The 20,860-nt window shown below is 35.0% G+C and overlaps 1 protein-coding gene across 2 annotated transcripts; it reads left to right on the forward strand.

Annotated features, from left to right (window-relative positions):
* Positions 1–3,064: 3,064 nt before the first annotated feature.
* Positions 3,065–20,758, forward strand: LOC135683983 (uncharacterized). 2 transcript variants are annotated; one of them, XM_065199412.2, is made up of 13 exons: positions 3,065–3,444; positions 7,688–7,851; positions 8,686–8,829; positions 9,955–10,130; positions 12,935–13,184; positions 14,647–15,015; positions 15,330–15,446; positions 16,204–16,539; positions 17,280–17,600; positions 18,236–18,362; positions 18,944–19,027; positions 19,596–19,647; positions 20,162–20,758. In XM_065199412.2, exons 1-12 carry the CDS (start codon positions 3,230–3,232, stop codon positions 19,609–19,611), a joined length of 2,319 nt encoding a protein of 772 aa, XP_065055484.2. In that variant the 5' UTR covers positions 3,065–3,229; the 3' UTR covers positions 19,612–19,647; positions 20,162–20,758. The 2 variants fall into 2 exon arrangements, with proteins under 2 accessions (XP_065055484.2, XP_065055485.2); XM_065199413.2 differs by lacking the exon at positions 3,065–3,444 and adding an exon at positions 3,456–3,654.
* Positions 20,759–20,860: the final 102 nt, after the last annotated feature.

The raw sequence follows: 20,860 nt of genomic DNA on the forward strand, positions 1-20,860 counted from the left end.
ACAATCAATAATTATGACTAAGTGGATATGTACTATTTGGTTTTAGTCATTAATATTCGTCTTAATATGGTCGTTCCGTTCAGGACTTGTTTTTGAGATAAATCTTGAAAAAGAAAGGTCTTTAATTCCCCTTCACAGCTGATCTCAACTTTCAAAAGCACAAGGTGTCCAATCCTAAACGCTGTGCGAACATACCTATCTTCGTGTTAATCAAAGTCATATTGGAAGCAAGGGCAGATCCAGAGCAAATTTGAACTGAAGGAGGGGCAGTTGGTAGTGGGGGCGCTGAAAATTTTCAGAAATCGATGACGATTGTACGCTGTATGCAACAATTTCAGTCCCTAACTACTGACAGAAGGCTCTCCATTCACTTTGTAAGGGAATCTTCACAATAATTGTTACATACTTTGAGGTAATCCTTGAAGCAAATTAACCTAGCAGTCTCAGAAACATTTTCACCCGATTCTCATTCTTGAAAAGCGGCGCACAATTTTCAAAATAGGGGCGCCAGACTTGCTTCAACTCGGTGAGTGAGGGGCAACTGCCCCTAGTTGCCCGCCTTAAATCCGCCACTGGTTGGAAGTACAATAACAAGGTCTTCACTAATTTCGACGAAGGAGAACCATACACAAGCTCCTTGTTGAGACCTGAAAAGCCCCTCGGCGGAACAATATAAACCGTACGGACGTAAACCGAAATTTTCACCTTCTTCACCTTTAACAGCTGGAGTTTTCTGTCAAGATAGCAAAACAAAATCGTATTTGTCACATTTTTCTTTTTAGTATCTGAGTTTCGTATTATCGTCAAAGTGATTGGCATCTACCATATCATAAGGCGATAATGGTTTCTTAATCCATTCCTCTGCGAGCATGCTAAGCTATTAGATCCACAAATAACTTTGCTTTCCCTGAGGCTAAAGCCAGATTTCGCCAAATATCCAAAGTATTGGCGTGGGTTGCCTCAGTTGCCTATGTGATATGTTACCACCGTGTTGAGCATATGCTAAGTGGTCTATGATTGTTAAAACAAGAGGCTTTTTCAAAATTACAGCTCGCGTTATAATGTCGTCCATATATCATTTTATCATTAGAAGTGTTTCGTGTCAAGGGCGTGGGTGTGCAAAGCTGTTTCTAAAAAAGTAGTTTCGTTACGTCAAGAATTTTCTGTTAAACAATGTACACAAGTTACAAAGCAGAAACCATTAAAATTATTAAAGGGTGAGCCGATCTTTACAGCTAAGTAAGGCTTAAAGATACAGAAATTGTTTTAATATTCGAGAATTTCTCCACATCACTCCTTATAGCTTTTTATAGACAATATAAACATCAAATAGCTTTTTTCCTAAGTGTATCAGTAATTGTTTTTTATTTCAATTTTTTATATATAATTGTGTTTATATTTGTACTTGTACATGCATTGCATGTTAAGATATGAGAAATTAAAGCAATGCTTATCGAGCAGTGGACTTCCTCTCGATGTGACCATACCTCGTGATTCCTAGCGACTTTTCTTGTTCAAGAAAGTTTAGTTATGTCAGGGACTCATACACCAGACCCTTGGACCTGTAGCCCATGACCCAGAGCACAGAGCCATCCTCATAAAGTCAACAAACATTCAGTCGTAGACTCTTTTATTAGTAGAAGGCATTTGAAATACATATAACATATCTCAGTGAGCAACGAATAGCAAATCCCCATCCATTGCAAAGGTTATGGGACATTTTTTCTATATGCGACATTTTCCAGCACAATCTTAGAGAAGAAATACCCTCACAAAGGTTGTCAGCCATGGATTCTGCGCTTTCCTTATTATACTTGTCACTTTTTTCTTTATAAAATTAGCCTGTTGACATAGCAACAATGTCAGCAAATCACTACAATTGATTTCCATGACACTAAGTATAACCAAATCAATTAAGAAAAAGTCCAGACATGAATTAAATCAACAACAAAAACAGTAATTGTTTCAGAATTCCCACTTTGAAGATGTTTTTATTCATTGAAATAAACAGTCAATTATTTTGGAAATTAATTGAAAATTTTAGGTTTTCCTATTTGTCTAAATTTTTCAATGTTATCGGAGGATCGTTTATGTAATTTGCCGTTTAACTTCTAGCAAATCAATTTTTCATGAAATTAATTGGGTATTCAAGACTTTTCAGAAACAAATTAAATACTCCTCTGAGCATCGTGAATTTACAAAGAACAACCATGGTGAATTTGCAAAAATCAGAATGCCCGAACACAATCCGATTTGGCTTTTGCTTTACATTTACACAAGAATCCAGGGAGATCAAAAATGTATAATAAAGACAATTTCAGAATCATTGGGCAAGCAAAGTCGTTTTTTCTTATAGGTGTTTTGAATCTACCTAGTGTCTACATCAAAACAAAAGGTTGCACTTGTGTAGCCCCAAAGAGTTTGTTTTCTCTTTTTGACTCTTTATACGAGGCCCTACCAAGGGTTAACGGTCGCTTATTGGTCAAAGCAATGAGCCAGTTATATGTGCCATTCTTCCTCACACGTTACTTTTTATCCACATCCCGTTCATACAACGTTTATACTTTGAAAAGCATAGGGCAAAAAGTGGCTATATACTTGGAACAAAAGTTCGTTATACGTTGGAACAAAACTCTTTCCTGGAAAACAGCTCACTTTCTCAGATCAGTTGGCGCTTGGTACGAATTATCAATGGAAAGGTTGGCACATTGTGACTCGTGAGGTTTTTTATTTTTCTGCTTTCCTCCTGTCAGGCGTTAATGGGAGCACCCCCCTCCCTGGGTTTACCCATACTTATCATTTTTGTTGGTTCTTGTTCTGTCCGTTGCTAAAATCTAATGCTGTATTAGCAACGGTGTTTATTTTTGCGTATCTTTACAGACACTATAATGTATTTTTATTACGGATATTTCTTTGTACCTAAGGACTTTCAAAAAAATTATCATAACACAGCCATTTTATCTTGCATTGTCAGCATATGATCAAAACACTGCTTTACCCTACTGATTTGCCCGGCCGAAACCTAAAACGAGACTTCCGTTTCATAGTTGAAAAAGAGGCTAGTTAAACATTGCGCCGTGTGAATGAGATTGATAAGTCTTGCATGCCTGTGCGATTGAACAAGACACCTTAGGAAATTGATTTTCGAATTGTTTTGAAAGTAATTGAATACAAGGGTCTTGATAAAGGGAACAACATATGTAATTGGAGTGAACATTTGTGCACAGTTATGTCATTCCTTGTGAATATAGACAGTTTCCCGCCCTATAAGAGGAAAAAGTTCGAGGACGATAAACGACATCCTCAGCCTAGGAATAAATATGAAGATGTAATTGTAATTGGATACCACAGTAAGCTGTTTCGCGACGATGCTATGGCACAGTACATTGAAGATGGAAAGCATTTGATCCCATGGATGGGCGACGAGTCTCTACTTATTGACAGGTGGGTATTGTATGACCATCCCAGTTTGGTTTCTAGGTCATTCAATCTGTCATCTTGCATTAGCCTGTTAAAAAAGAAATTCTAGTCAGGGCTGTTTTACCGCAAAGACTTGCCCAAGTAAAGCTAGAATACTACAGGAATGAGCAGAAAAATTGTGAACGCTGAATGTATCCTTTTGCAAATGATTTTGCAGTGAAAGGCTGATCAAAGGTTGTTCTTTTGCAATACTGTACTGTATACTGTTGTTTGATTTGTCAGATCGAACCATATCATTGCAGGCTATTTGATTCAAGATGGATTTCAGCTTGTGTGGGTTGAATTCTAGTATGAACATTTTCATGCAAGAAGTGTGTTTAGTGTTAGAACTCAAAAAGTGGCTTTTTACTGTAACAATTTCAAATAGGACCATGAAAAAAGACTTAAGATTCCTATGAACATAGTATTTTTGTAAGCAAAAATATAACCTGATTTTTCAATAAGCAGGAAATTTTTAAATTTGTTTAACTTTAAAACAAGGTAAAAATGTTTTTAAGTGAACAATGTCAACCATGCATTTTGCTCTTAAAAGACTGAGTGACCTTGAAGTATATAAAGAAACTGGATTACTGCTTTTATAACTTCTACAGCTGAACTGCTATCATTCCACTGCTCAAGGAAACTATGAAAGTTTTTTCACCTGCCAAAAAGCAAAACGGGGATATCATGAGCGGTTTCAGTTTCCTATTACCGTATTTTATATGGGTATGGTTTGAAACTAAATAATTGTTACACAAAAAACAAACCTATCTACTAAATGAAAATCATAGTTTGGGTGTGTTTTGTATTACATCAATACTTTTCTAGATAAGGAATGACTCAAGAACATTGAGTGTAGATTATTAGAATTCCACGGAGAGTGTCTTGAAAGATGAACAGTTGAACAAACATAACAAAACAACTTATACGATCAGGATATAATACTAGGCCACATTACGTATTCAGCATAAGAGTAGTAAAGACGTGTTCACAGCATGACTAAGCAAGGCTTAACTTAAAGTGTCAATCAATGATACTATGTGTCAAAACATGATAATAGTAAATGTCTTGTCAGTTTCGTATTACATCAATACTTTTCTAGATAAGGAATGACTCAAAGACATCAAGTCTAGAGACAACCTTCTGAGTCAAATAACCTTATGGATCTTTGGCTGTCATTTAAAACAGAAATATCTGTTGTTAAAAACAGCTTGTCATATTAAGCTGAAACTTTGAATTTTTTCATTTCTTATTAGTACCTTAAAGTGGTCCAAAAATCAGTCAAATCTGAGATAGTGGGTTACATGGCCATGATGAATTGACATGGAATGACTCTTAGATTGTTTTTGATAATTGTTATTAATGATTGGAGAAAGGTTTTGTACACTCTCCTCACGATAGTACCCAGACAGTTTGAAGATCGATTGAGCTTTCAGACAAAAACAAATTTAGGCTGGCAAAAACGACTTTTTAACTTTGTGGTAATAATTTTTTGAGAGACCCTTCCAAAATAAACCAGAACATTAAAATGATGCAAAACTTCTGCGCTTTTTATCCATTATATTTTCTTATGCAAATCAACTGATATCAAATAAGCGGAGAACACCAAAGTCAGGTGACTTGGACTCAGTTAAAATCGGCCAATAAAACATGGTAATTTTCCATAAACTGGTTATTTAGACAATAATATTTTCGAATGAAGAGAGAAATACAATGTGTTTACTCTCAGTTGGGAAGAATGTTTGCATGGAGCTGCCACCGATCGATTATAAAATATGGATGACATTTGGTAACATTTTCTTGGAACAGTTAAAAAATTTTCTTGGAAAGCAGACATATCATTCAGTGCAGTGCCATAAAGCCATATTATTTCTTTCTTGCTGAAATCGGCCGGTACGAGGTTATATTCACAATTCTTTATCATTTTCCTTGCAATGTTTATTGACAGCTTTTAAAATTTTAATTGTTTATGAACATTTAATGCAATTTTGCGTAATGATGCAAACCATTTTTGATGCAAATTTGATTAGGGCGGAACGCTCAGATGTTGGTGTTGCGAGAGCTCTTGCTTTTTTTGACCGTGAAAATTTTTTAGATTTCTTATTTTTCAATTTTTTTTGCATAGCTTGAAAATTGCATAGTCTTTGTGCATCCAATGATATTAGCAATTTAATGATAGCTTTTTCCCATCATTGTGATAAAACATTATCTCTAGACACTGCTCAGAAGTCAATTCATGTGTTTCGGTTGCTACCATCTTGAGGAAAAACCCTCACAGAGTTTGCTTATATATCGATAAAAGTATATTTTTTGACGAATACATAGATTAAAGGCCAAAAAACTTCAAGAAAAAATTCGAGGAAATTGATTAAAACTTTTTCATGAAAACTGACACTGAAATTTGTAAACAAGTTTCTCTAAGAACAGATACGCAACTGAATTCGAAACTGTCCGGATACTTTCGTGAGGGGAGTGTATTACATCAGTACTTTTCTAGATAAGGAATGACTCAAAGACATCAAGTCTAGAGACAACCTTCTGAGTCAAATAGCCTTATGGATCTTTGGCTGTCATTTAAAACAGAAATATATGTTGTTTTTGGGGCTGCATTGGGCCTTATAGATTGGCAGATTTGTGCTGTGCAACCAAAAAATTAATACCATATAGTGTATCACTGCTTGCAAAGTAAGCTTTCATAATATTTTGGTGATGTCACCTTGGAAAGTTCAGCTTGTTCCTTGGAAGTCAAAAGTCTTCATTTAAAACAAACTTTTAGTTATTTATAAAAGAAGCAACATGATAAGTCCTCCAATATCAAATGATAAATTGAACCAACATCTTGTTAAAGTCTAGATTTTTACAATTTAGAAAGTAATCTAGATTTTTGATTAAGATTTTGGTTGATCTTTAATCCAAGTAAAGTGAAACTTTTCATAAATTAATTCATATTTTGCTCTTAAAGCAATTGATAAACATTTATACATTACTTATTTACCATTCTTTAATTTATTATTCTTAGTGATAGCTTTTAATAATGATTTAGTGATTGCAATTTCATCACCAATCTAAGTTATTTTAAGAATATTGCTTCTAACATTGTACATTGATAAAAATTAGAAATTAATGGTTTATCAAATATCCTTTGTTCCCTTTATTGTAAAAAGTTGTCTATGCAATTTGTAAGAAGATTCTTTCCAGAATATTTTTGGCTGCATAGTTTGGGTGTGGGTTTGCATACATCATTATCCATAATTTCATTTATTGAACATGTCATTGGCTGAAAGCAGACTAGGATGTTAATCTTATTAAAAGAAGTCCTTAGAGAATGAATAATTGCAAGTTGGTTTTCAGGAATCTCGTCTGTTTGAATTTGGCTACCAATCAATTGCTTTAGTGTCTCAAAATAAGCATTATATATTTTTGATTGATTCCTCTTAACATTTTTTTGATTCAGTGGGTGGTTGTTGTATAATCATGTGTCTGGGAGGATGCCAACTTTGTAGCAGGAATTCCTTCAGCATCCTTTTGGATGTGTTTGTTCCGTATTTCTGTACCAAAATTTAAAAAAAACCTGCTTAGGGAACTGTAGGTTCAGCCTTGTGTTTTCTAGATCTAATTGAGATCTGGTGTCAAGTTTCCTAGCAAAGACCCTGCATTATTCTGTAGATCATTATGGCCCCAGTCAAATTTAATATTCTTTTTCTTTAATCTAGCACTCTCTGTTAGAATTGGTGCCAATCGAAGATTCTATCAGATAAATTTGAAATTTATGAATGTATCATGAAGAGGCATGAGCCAAAACAAAATATGATGAATTGTGACTAAGATGAACCATGCAAAGATCTGTGATTACTATAGATAAATTTTTTTTGGCTTTTACGTTTAGAACAAAGAAAATTTATTAGTGTGGTGTCTCAAAGCGTAAAAATATATGCCAAAGGTGAAAGAGGGGGTTGAAATGTATATAGATCTGTGCAATAATGAAGGCCATTTTTTAAGATATCTTTGCAAGTGACAATATGAATGGGAATGTATCAAGAAACAAGAAAGACTATGAATTCAATCTTTCCTTAAACTGTTTTTTAAATAGGTTAGATGCTACCATAGATATTGGCTCTTCCACTTCCAAAATATTACCACAAATTATTATAAACTACAATTGGTCGCACTTCTGTTATGTGAGAGGTATTGTTTGCACAGTCTGGCATTTTTAATATTTGTCACACAGGTATGATTGCAGAGGCCATCTTTATTCTCGTGATGAGTTTGAATGGAAAAGCAGCCAGTTAACAATGCAGTTGTCCTCAGAGGAAGAGCAAATTGAAAAAGCTTGTGATGAAGAGCGGTACATGGGTATTCATAAAGATGTTGAGGAAGAAAATTTTTTGGAAGGTAAATTATTTTCTGCAACCAAAGCAGTTTAAAGTAGTATTATGTCAAATAATAAAAGTTGGAATTTCGCGCTGAAGACCAAACTACAGTGCTTTATACAAATGTTCTTACATAATGATAGTGTGAAAATGCATGTTGGTATTGAAGACTTTAAGAATTGAAAAGAATAATTTTTTTGAAAACTTTTCATTTGCGAAGTCTTGCTCTGAGATATAATTTTTAGCTGCTCAACATGACAGAAGATGTCAATTTTATAACAGCCCATTTGCTTTGGTAGGTAATATATTGCATGCCTTTATATAGAATTAAACTACTGTTTACCCGTCTGTCATAAATTGCTTGAAGCAGCTTAATAGTAATTTAGAACCATCCTGTCTATACACCAAATAGCGTGCCTTTAAGTAGATGTATAGTGACAATGTGACATATGAAATTATTTCAAATATTTTTTGGAAACTCAAATTTAATAAATGGAATACTGTAAAATTGAATACAGTCTTAACTTAAGGTATTTGTGCTTGTATTCAGAATATTTGTGTAATTATAACATTGTAACAGTCCAATGTATATATTTTCCTTGGTGTAGGTCCTTTGTGCTCTTTTGCTTTTGATTTTATCAACAATAATGAATAACAGAGACATTAAGAACACATTGATTTTTTCCAGGAAACCATCAACTATGTTTTCCTGTAACTATCAATTTATTTTCTTTGCTATTTTTTCAACTTTGTAAAGTATCTAAAAAGCAATTTTGTTTATTTTCTGATTTTTTGTATACCTGTTAATGAAAGATTTCCTTGAAACTATCAAATGGCTATTATATTCTGTCTCTAGAGGAGGAAGAGAAGAGACTAAGCATTGCCACTGACCCAGCTTCTGCGGCCTATCGCAATGTTGGTTTTAGCTACCAGTCGACAAATCATGATGGCAGCAAAGAATATGACCCAAATGATTGTTTCAAAGATGACTCTGATGAAGGTGCCATTATAATGCTCATTGAGCTGAATGTTTATAATTTCCAATTCTCTGCTTAAAGGCATTGAGTCATGATAAATAGACTGGGTATACCCTAAGTGCCAAAATCCGCTGAGTCATGATTTCCATGACTGCGATGCTATTGGTTGACCTTGAACTGGTCACATGAACTCACCTCGTACTGATTAACATAACAGTTTACATCAATAGCAAGTTGTCAACAACGGATGCCAATATCACATGAAACAGCAGCGATCACGCCGATTCCAAATGACCCCCTATAGAGAAGGCCCATTTACCATGACAACATCTAAGCAAAGCCAAAATTAGATATATTTGATAAAAAGTCATTCTTTCAAATCAAGTAAAAGCGATTCTTCTTTTTTTCTACATTGCTCTCTTTAAAGCAATTTCCGGCATATCAATTTTATCCAAGATATCTCTTTTACGATATAAAATATTAGTTATTTTAAGACTGAAAATGGATGCAAAAAATTTACCAAGAAGAACGATGTCAATGTAAAGAAATCTATCCTATTTTAAGTGCACATAAATTTGCAATGCCGATGTAATCATTTATTGTTGTTGTTAAATTTGCTCGGCTTTCCAAAGTTTTTGTGTTTATAAACATTTGTAACAAACCCAGTTTAAGATACAATACAAAAATATATGTCAAGGAACAAATAGATATGAAGAATCTAATATGATCATCAATATAATCTTCTGTAATGAAATTACCGTTTGCCGGTCTGTCAAAGTGCTCGATACCGTAAAGGCAGAGATGTAGGTTTTTTAACTTGTCAAATATCTAAAGAAGATTATACAATATTTGGTGTCAAGAACAGAGCTGTTCGAAGTTGGTACTCCCAGTTTCACGCTTAATGCGGCTTTTTCAGGCAGCTTTTTGGGTCCTGAAACGTGGAGTAGCAACTTGGAACCGTCCAGTTCTGTACGCCAAAAAAGCGTATAATCTTCTATATCTATTAAACAAGTTAAGAAACCTATTTTTTCATCTAGCCGATTTCTATATCAACCTATCAACCTGGTTTTGCAAGCTAGCACTGAAAATCATTAAAATGAGCGCATTTTAACGCTAAAAATATTCATCTTGTGATATTTATTTTTCAGAGAATGGCATTGCTGAAAATATAGCCAAAATTTCAAGGGTGAAAAATGAAGGAAAACTAATCACTCTGGGCGGAAAACTGGCTCAGCCAAGTGCCAAACCGGTTATAAAAGAAACAGAGGCTGTTGGTGTCTATATAAAACCAGTTAATCTGGAAATTCCAAGTGAAATCGATGTGGTAGGTTCTGCTTCATTCATTGAACCACTTTAATGAATTTATCTTGATAATCCTTGTGTTGTATTTGCGTGGAAACTTTCCGCACAAAGACACAGATCTTGCATGGCGGTTATCTTCCCAAAGATACCATAGCAGAGAGATCTTCTGTTTTCCTTCACACCCTGAATTCATCTGGTTTAGGTACTTTACTTTCCTTTCTATATTATATATTTTTATTTCATTAAGTACTAAATAGAGTAAATATTTTTTCAAGTTATAAACCAGCGTCGCTCACGATTTAAACGAGCAATGTATGATCAAATTTGAGCTAGAAATCTCAAGGTGCGAAGAAAACTGCGACCTGCCAACTTTTTTCAGCTGATCTACAAAAGTAGAAGAATTGCATAGAAGTTTTTTTAGATGTACAGTTTAAGGAACTGTGGAAATTAACGATTCTGTTATTTTTTGTAAAAATATTGTCAATCTTTTAATTATGTACCGCTTTTCCTAACAATCTTCATACCCAAATCTTTAGTAATAACCAAGAATTTCTGAAAGGCGAATAAATCATAAGTTTTTCTGATGATGCTGAATTGGAAAGAATCTTCACTTTTTTTCTTTTTGAATTACTTCGTGTTCAAATGATTGTCCAGTATGGTCAGCTTTATTCAAAATTACCTAGCCAGACAGGAAAATTTGATGATATTTAGCTATTAAAAACTTTCTTATGTTCTGGTACATACTGCAATGGGGCTTGCTAAGGGAGCCATGAAACCATTATTGGTAGAGCCTTTCCAACTACACGCGTTTCGTGAAAGCAGAGTTTTATGACGCATACAACACGAGGTGTTAAAGTTGGAATTTCAACGTTAGATGGAAGCTTGCACGCCGGTAGAGTTATAGTGACCAGCCAGAAAGTCACTACAATGCACGAGTCTTTTCTATGGGGGTTTATATGCAGCATTCTTGAATTGTGGCCCACAATATGAGTAGCATGAGTATTTTCACGTTTTAAAACGTATTTTCACCATATTAATGAATTACAAGTTCTTCTTACACCTGACATTAGCAATTCAAATCTTGCTGTGTCAAGAAAGGCACAACATACTCTTTGAAGATGCCTCAAGTTTTGTAAACAATTTTCCCTTCTCTTGAGAAGCAAACAATTCAAGAATGAGAATGTTTTTTGCTTTGGTTCTAAGTTTCTGGATACCGTATTTCCTTTAAAGAACGCCGCGGCGTTTATTACAAACTCCAAATTTTGGATGCGGTGTTCAATAGAGGGCGGCGTTTATCAGAGGGCGGCGTTCAATACAAAATGAAAAGTTTTCAAATGAGAAATGACAAGAAAAGTGCAATGAAAAAGATAAAAACAGATTTTAAACAATGTTTTCATTTCCCAAAAACACGTGATAACGTAATTGTATGAACAATTTTCTAAAGTTCACAAAAGATGTGTACACGTTATGTAAAGGAATGTCAAACATAAAAACTTTCATAGCTTTCGAATAGTGGTTGTGTTTTCTAATTAACGCCGCTTTTCAAGATGCGGCGTTCAATAGAGGGCGGCGTTTATCAGAGGGCGGCGTTTTTTCCAAATGGTTGGCTGAAGGTGCGGCGTTCAATAGAGGGCGACGTTCATCAGAGGAAATACGGTACACATTTGAATAGGATTTCTTGCGTTAAATTAAAAGTTTATTGTCTCATTGCATAAAAAGTTATAGAAAGTGTTCAAGAAAGTGCCAACATATGATTGGCAAACACGTGGGCTTTAGTAGGTTAATAAGGATAGAAACCCTAAAATAAAGTCAGTTTGTGGATTATTAATGTCTAAATTGTTGATATCTAAATTTATTCTTTTAAGAGGAATCCATTTGATGTTTGATTTTTCTCAAGATTTTCGTAGCAGGCTGGCAACAAAGGAACATTTTGAAGACGACAATGTAACAGAAACAGGATCAGCTGAAATCATGTGATTAATTTCGATAGATTATTTCATAGCAGTGTACTTTTATAGCTAAGTATGGTAAGTTTAAGAAGGTCGGTTATTTGTTAAAGGAGTGGTTATCTGAGAAAATCTAGAGTAAGTTGTCCAATACTGTGTGACAACTTTATTGATGGTTGGTTTTTGGATGTTTTATGTAAAAAATGTTCAAACCTTTTTGAGCCTATTGCTTACGATTTACTCCTAAAGTTTTTCATTTGAAAAAGGGATTCTGTTTAAGGCTGGTTTTCATAAAACATATTTCGACGTATTTCATCGCAATGCAGAGTCTACGATCAATTAAGATAATTTCCGTTATATGAAAACCGACAAAATTTTATGAAAACCAGCTATTGTAAATAATCCTACTAGAACGTAATTCAACGTAGTTCGACGTAATTCATCGGAAGAAATCAAAACATTTTGTTTCTCCCGAAAAAATACGTTGAATTACGATGAATTAAGATGAAATACGTTTTTCGGTTTTCATATACCGTGAAAATCGTGGACCCTGAATTGCAATGAAATGTGTCGAAATACGTTATATGAAAACCAGCCTTAACACTCTTTTTTTCAAAACCCTCAAACAGCAATTGAAAGAATCATACGAAAGCTTTTATTTCTTGAGACCAAAGTGTTGTTGAAAAAGGGAGCAGTTTTATAACCTGTGATCCCACCAACTTCCTTCATCAAAAACCATTTTCCAAAGGTTTGCGGCCATTTAGAAGTGAAGCTAAAAAAATGAAGATAACGTTTTCTCATAAGGCACTGAGTCAACAGTTAAGTTTTGTGGAAAGTATTTTTTTTGTCTGGTTTAATTTATGTTAAATATTCTTTTTAGCCGGATAGTCAGAAGTCTCATTCGATAATCGAAAAGACAGCATTGTTTATCAGCAAGCAAGGGACACAGATGGAGATCGTCTTGAAAGCAAAACAAGCAGGGAATCCCCAGTTTGATTTTCTCAACTACGGTAACTGGTTGAACCCATACTACAAGCTTATACTGCAAAAGATAAAAGATGGAGGCTACACGGTTGAACCAGCCACTACGCAGGAGTCATCGAATCAATCCGATAACGCACAACCTGCAGGTATGTTTGGATTTTGCTGTTGTTGTAGTTGTATTTAATGAGATTGAACTGGGGATTGTGTTTGACTGCAATTGGTACATCAATATCTTATTTGACCTTTTGTCCTTTCTTCTGTACTGCATCAAGGGATAAATACACTTTTGACCCATCAAAAAATGTCTTTTTATCCTCTTATCAAAATCAAATTTTTAGTTTCCATGTCTAGCGGTATCATTAAGTTAACAAATAGCATCAATTGATTGGCATGTGCTAGTGCCAGTAGCTCTGTTATCAATGAAATATCACCCAATTGAGAATGTAATTACGTTTTTTTTTATTGCGACAACGAAGGAACCTAGCATCTCTATTCACCTCTTTGCCGAGGGAATCTTGTTTTTTTTTAGTTATCAATTTCTAGCAAATTTTTGGTGTTTTTTTTGTATCAAAGTGGAAGTTCCACTTTAATAAGTTATTTTATTCATTTAGTAAACGAAATCAGGGAATTAATCAGATTTTGATTAGTAGTAGACTCGAAATCGCTTGTAACACTTTCAGAAGTTGGCAACACTTCCGTTATCTTTCCTGTTTATCAAAATTTGCATTCACAATTTATTCAATCTTGATATCTCTCCTCTTCGTAAACATTTCTTTCCTGCACAGTAGTTAAGTCAAATCTTGCTTTTGGTATTTGAAAAACTCTTAAAGTAGTTTGTTTGTTTCAACTCTAATTATTGCTACACCTTTGAGCCTTTGTTCCCTTTTTGATGCTATGGCCTAGCTCATTTTTCAAAATGTCTTGATACTATTCTTTTGCATAAGCCCAACATGCAGTGCTTCACTTATATTTTCTAGAAGCAGTATCCTGTAAAAGTTTTATTCCCCCTCGGTAATATAACCTTGAGTTGTGAAAATCTTCCCCAGAAAGCAATAACAACATGGCCGGGTTTTGTGGCACTTTACCTACTTTTGTTTTCAATGCCCTCCTCACGGGTGTTGACAGTGTTGTCGCCATGTTTCATTGGTGCTTTTTACTTCAAGCCACACAGCTATAAGCTCCCTCCCCCCTCAAGTAAGCTCTCATCCTGGAAGTAATGTGCCCCTATCCTCGAATAAGCCCCTACACTAACATGATAATCGTTGCCTTTTGATAGGCCCTTAAGGGGAGTTAATCAAAATACAATAAAAAAGATACCTCCACCCACCTAGTCCATGACTCTCAACACAATCAGCGGCGAATGGAAAAAAACTAAAACAAACGAGAATTTGGTGAAAAGGCCATGAACATATCAATACTTTTGACTAAAAATTTGTTTGTGCTTTGAGTTATTATTTGGTTCGATATCTTAGAAAGAGCTATTAAACAAAATTGCAAATGAAATAGACTTTAAATTTATAAAATCGAGCTATTTTTATGGGAACTTGGAGATGATATTTATAAAGCCCCCTCGTAAAACCACCTCTAATGTTTTTAGTATGTTTTTAGTTTCCTCTTCAAGCGATGGTGAGGGCTCTGATGACGACGAATATATCCACCCACTTTTGCAAGCACATCGCAGGCCTATTAAGACCACAGCTGAACCGACTAAATCACAACACACCGTTTCTGAATCCCACCAAAAACAAACCCGCCACATTCCCGCTTCCTCATCGTATGAGACCACAGGGATACAAACAGTGCTACCTCCAAACACTTATTCAGATGCTGTTGCCGTGTACATGGCGCGAAAATACAGAAACACGAGGCATGACACGCCTAGTCCGAAGAAAAGTAATGATAATAATGAGGATCAAGAAGCAGCGGACGAGCACTGGGCTGATGATCTAGAAGAAGACCAAAGTAATGCAGTGATAAGTGAGTTGAAATTTCAAAGCATTTTCGAATATTTCAGTATTTAGGCAAGTCATATTTTGAAAAGCCATAAGCCTTTCAAGTTTAAATGACTTGCTTGTTAAGACTGGTGAGTTTACTTGGAACAGATTCATGTTTGGAACATGTTTTTTCTAGTCTTTGGAACGCTTGAGTTTCACTAATTTTTTAAATATCATTGACAAAAACATTTTTTAAGTAATATATATATATAGATATTTGTTTCAATTATGATTGCTGGAATGCCACTGCATGCTCTTTTCTATGCTTTGTGTTGTTATGAACATCTCCTCTTTCAGATGCCCAAAATCTCGCCTACTTCAATCAGATGCAGTTAGAACTCGCCCAGCTTCACCCAGCTTACATGATGACATCACTTGTTCCTCCTCCGCCGCCACCCGGACAAGAAGAACAACGTAAGGGGTTTTCCACTATTCGTTGTATAAGAAGTGTCATGATTTTAAAATTATAGTCAAAATTTTAGTTTTTATAAATTGCAATATCTCACTTCATTCTTCAATAATATACTTTTATAAATGAGAGGGACCTTTTTTAATATTATCTTAACATTCAGTATAATTGTTCTTTTAAAAAACCTGTTTGTTATGATGTCAAAGCTCGTGCCATTTTTGAAAAGCACTTCTTTTTAGGCCAAGCCATAGCAAAGGATTTACGCTGATTCTAGCCCTTACCCTAACCACTTTGTGTAATTCCACCCAACGTAACAAAAACCCACACTTATAAATGCACATTACTCAAGGATCAATTGGGATATTGCATTGTATATTTCTCCTTGCTCTCGGATTCGTCCCGCCCAATAAACGTTTTTGTAGTCGATTGAAAATTCCGATAACTCGACACATTCAAAATGAATTTAATACGACCTTGTTTCAATGCCATTTCTATAACGTTTAATCCTTTAGATAATAAAGACAATCTTTTATGTTTATAATTTAAGTTGACTGTCATCAACACTATTATCAGGTTTGAAAAAATCCTATATAGATAACCATAGAAATATCTATATATACTTTTTACATAATGGGCATTCAGATTTTTGCAATTAGTACGAAACATTCATTCGATCTGTTATTGTCAATGTTTGTTATTTCCTCGATCCTCTTCACCATTCTCAAAAACATTTTCTCCGATTCAAGACTCATTCTTTTGTAGCTGGTACTGTTGAACCAAATCCATCCATTTATGCAATGCAACTACCACCGCCCCCGCCTCCTCCTGGATGCTCAGAAAGTGGAATCGAGGACAGATCATTTGCTAATCAGCAGCAACAGCAACATCACATCGTGCCTCCACCACCAGATCTCAAAGTAGTGGTTGACAAACTGGCTGACTATGTTTCTAGAAATGGAGAGACATTTGAGGAACAGGTGAAGAAGAAGAAGGACTTTGATTTTTTAAAGTCTGATAACATTTATTATCCGTATTACCTGTACAAAAAGCAACAATGTATTCTGGAAGTTTCAGTGACGAAGGCTCAGAAGAAAAAGGGTGAGATGATAATCTTTCATGTTTTTGGCCACCGAATTCTATTATTGATGATTTGATTTGCTTTTGAAAAGGCAATATGTCTCCAGTTGTAAACTTGAGGATTGAGATTTAGGCCATCAAAGTTGAGAATTTGTATAAATTTAGAGATGCTGCTTCTCTTTAAGTTTTTCACTGAGGCAATACAAGAGACTAAGAAGTTTTTATTTTTTATGAAAGAGAATAAGAACTCTATGTTTTCATAAAGAGAAAATAAATCAATAATTCTCTGTTACTTTCATCTTTTCACACCCTCTTGTGTGACTCGGTGACGAAGCTTTGTTTATGTATGGAAGTTTATAAATTGGTGATAAGTGTTTGTTTAGAATACGAGGGCTTTCTACGTAAAAGTTAAGGGGAAGGAACGAAGCAAGTAATAAAACAATAGTGGTGAAACAAGTGAAAAAGTTAAGAAAAGATACCTAGAGAATAAAGCATAGTTAGAAAGAGACAAAGATGTGTTGAGAAATATATAAAGTAAGGTAAGCGAATTTGATGAAGTATTTCCTTGACAGAAAGTAAAAGGCTTTTGCAATGTTGTGGAAAAGAATGTTCTGTTGTTTATTACATCGTCAAGCAAAGTGTTTTTTATTTCAGAACAAGTACTTCCTTTGGTCACATCGATAAGTTTGTTTTTTATCATAACATTTGATTTGAAAGCATTTTTGATTAGCCTTTCACCAAGCTTGATTTCATGTTTGTAGAGGAGGAAGAAAAAGCTACCAAACCGCTTAGCTTTGCTTTGAAAACTAAAAAGGTGACAAAAGCACCAGTTGTCAAGTCGAAGGCAGTGGAAATATTCAAAAAAGCAGATGAAGGAGCAGAGAGTGACGAAGATATGGAGGAGGTTGCGACAGATTTAGATGGATATAGGCCAAATTTTGTGAAGAAAAAGGAAGAGAGCAAAGAAAATGAGCCCAGTATAGAAGAGAAAGCAAAAGACACCATGGAGAAAGCCAAGAGAATGATTGCTGAGGCACAGAAGAGACAAAAAGAGCTGCAGCAACAATGCAGCTCCTCCGAAGGTATAAAGGCCTAATCATGTATTGCTTGCGAGCATAGCGATATTCTATTTCATTTGATTGTTAATTATTTAAGTAAACAATTAAATACTGCCCTTTACAAAAAAAGAAGATAAATATTGACAACTGGTCATCAAAATATACAGTATAGGATAACAAAGTAAAAGAGTTCAATGTGGCAGTTAGATCTTTTCGAATATAAAGCATAATTATAAGGATTTCAGTGACAATTTTCTTAGTCATATGTCGAAAATATGAATTTTACACGCAATTATTTTAAAAATTTGATCTTATAATTGGTAATCAACGATGCAGAAATTGTTATTCTTTCTAGCGAGAGGCTTGGTACCCGCTAAATTCTAGGAAGGAAGCTGTCCCCTTCAATTTCATGTCCCTTTATTCCATCCTTGTGTCTTATTTCGCTGGTGAAGCTATACCCCGCTCTTTTGAATGTATAAGTGTTACTGTTTTTTGTCCTTTACCTGGAATAAGGTGTATAGGAAGATAGTTTCCTGACGAGGGGGCAAGCATCTTTCGACGTCCTATACTTCAACTGGAGTGCCAGGAAATATTCAGAAGTTAAGTTTCGAATACACGGCTCTTGCAAGCATTTTTTGTAAACAAGGGATTTTTTCTAGTTTCAGCAAGAAATTCAGAAGGGGTTAACCCAGAGAAGCAGGCCCAGATGGAAAGGCGTAGGAAAGCAGCTGCATTTATTGGGATGTTAAAGCAATCCAATTCATCAGATCATTCTTCAAGCAGCAGGTAATGTCGTCAGTTCTTTTAAAATCCAAAGAATAAAACATAGAACAGGCTTGGAAGAGCATAATTGTTTTCTTAAAACGATACCTTCAAGCATAAGGTTTTTAAATTCAAAGCTCTCAGATTATTTACATATATATACATAGCTAATCTTCCTTGGTGAACCCGCCGAGGTGGGTTCTTTCAAGGCCCCCCCTCAATCCCAAAGTGCAAATTGGCAGAACACGAACTAATGCCGAGATTGAACCCAAACCCCCTTCCCCACAGAAATCCCTACAGAAAACCCCCTTCATTTTGTGGAATGGAAATCATCACGGCAACTAATATGAAGGTAGCATGCATTATACTAAACAAGAATGCAGCACTCGTTACACAGAAGCAAGCATTTTTGCACGTCAAAGGGCATTTGGCTCTTCAAACTGTATTCTGCATCAGAAAATGTCCAGTTTTCCAATGCCTCCCCCTCTGGTTGTAGCGTAAGTAAACAAAAATATCAGATTTCCCCGAATCGAGGTTTTAGCTGTGTTAATGGCTTGGTTTCTTTTTGACTGTAATCTCCTTAAGAAATCTATTTGCCATTCTAGTGACGATGAAAGTGGCCATTCTTCAAGCGACAGCAACGAGTCTGACAACGAGGCCCATCCAAAAAGGCATTTTCAGGAAAGAAGGTAAGAGTGCAAAGTGCTACCTATCAGATGCTTTATCATGTTGACAATCGATTAGGCGTCTGGTTTTAACAGTTAACATCGTTATCATCCTAACCAGAAACAAAATAATGTTGCACAATTAAGAGGAAACCTGCTTGATATTAATGTTTAATGCTTTTCAAATTTAAAAATTTCAAACATTTTCACGACCCTACACTGACTTCTGATTATTTTCGCTTGCAAAATATTATTTGTTTAAGTCAGACATCAAAATTTTTTCGATTTTTTAATTGTAATCATAGACGTAAATAAATGCTTTGTTTTCTAATTCCTATCATTTATGTCGCCTTGAAAAAATGCAAACCGTAAGTTTGATCAGGGTGTTGATAAATAAAACATTCGATGTGTCAGCTTGATGCTTTGTATTGATTGATCGGACTGAACCAAATCTGAATTGTGCTGTCCTCGAAAAGCGTATCTTGGGGGAATGACAAACTCTGAATATATTGGCTCGTACTTTTATGATAAGAATTAAAAATCGAAGTCTTTTTATTGCCATAATGAAAAATGTTCACGTTTGTTTATTCAGGAATAGTGATGATTAAAGTTGCGCCTCCATGGCCAAAACGCAGTTTTTGATGGTAATCCTCTACTCTATTTCTCGTTTACTACAATCATATGAAGTTTTCAGATTTCTATCATTGTATTCCATGTGATTCTTTACGTGTAACAGCCTATCAACGAATTTTGAATCCAGGATGCAAAAATCGAAGAAAAATACGATCCTGTCCAGAGTGCTCTTTTTCTTTTATGCTAAATTTTGAAAAATTCTGCCCTGCAATTATAATCTCATAGAAAACTTTTTTCTTGTTTTAAAAAGTATCAAAAGTCCAATCCCTGCCTTTACATCGTATTTTCGTATTACCTCTGCATGCATTTTAAGCTCTTAAACAATGCAAAGCTTTTATCAAAAATCATAGTCGCAAACATTTTCGGTGACACTTCAAGATTTCTGAATTTTCAGTCTGCCTGTTGTCATCTAGGTTTCTGCGATGCTGTAATTTCCATAACAAATAGCTGAACATAATCACGCATTTTTAAAGGAATATAAATTGTTTACATATCGTAATTTTCTCCCAATCTCCTGCTTTTCAGGTAATGATGAATTTCCAGTCAACAAAGGGCAGTGCTGGTTCACAACTTCACCCCAGTCCAAACAGTGATGAAGCCATCCTCTCGACCGTGCTTGACCTCACTCGAGGCTTTATGTGAACAGTAAATGGTCTGCCGATAAATTGCTGCCAGGGAATATGCGAGTCTGTTTGCCAAAGATGGTTGTAAGGGGAAGAATTAAGAGGGAACCAAGGTGGCTGAGGATTCTATGGAATACAAAGACAGGTCATTCTGCTTTCAGACTGTAGTTTTCATTAATTATTGTCTTGCTCTATTGATCCATCAAATAGGTAAATACCTACCACAAAGGTTACAGTACTGATGGATTTCTCATATTCCATTTGTTTTTTGTCAGTTCATTGGTTGTTTATATCATGGATTAGATTAAAGGATTCAAGATTTGTCAAGAGATTCAAAAAGACCTAGAAAATTGCTAGAAAATCGAAAAAGAAACTCGAGGTAATTTGAAAGACCATATAATGTCTACTTAAAATCACCATTTCTATATTTTACTTTATGAAAATTAAGGTTTTCTGAAAATTAATAATGCTTGGTAGCAATGGCGATTAATATCTAGAATATTTTGTTATTTCTTTTGCAAGTTACTAAAACATAGCTGAACAAGATTGCTATAGTTGTTATGAAGGAACTTACTCTTTAGGAAGAAGATATTCGTCGTCC

The sequence above is a fragment of the Rhopilema esculentum genome, chromosome 7 (assembly GCF_057945365.1).
Source record: "Rhopilema esculentum isolate cy_ngs chromosome 7, ASM5794536v1, whole genome shotgun sequence".
Lineage (NCBI taxonomy): Eukaryota > Metazoa > Cnidaria > Scyphozoa > Rhizostomeae > Rhizostomatidae > Rhopilema > Rhopilema esculentum.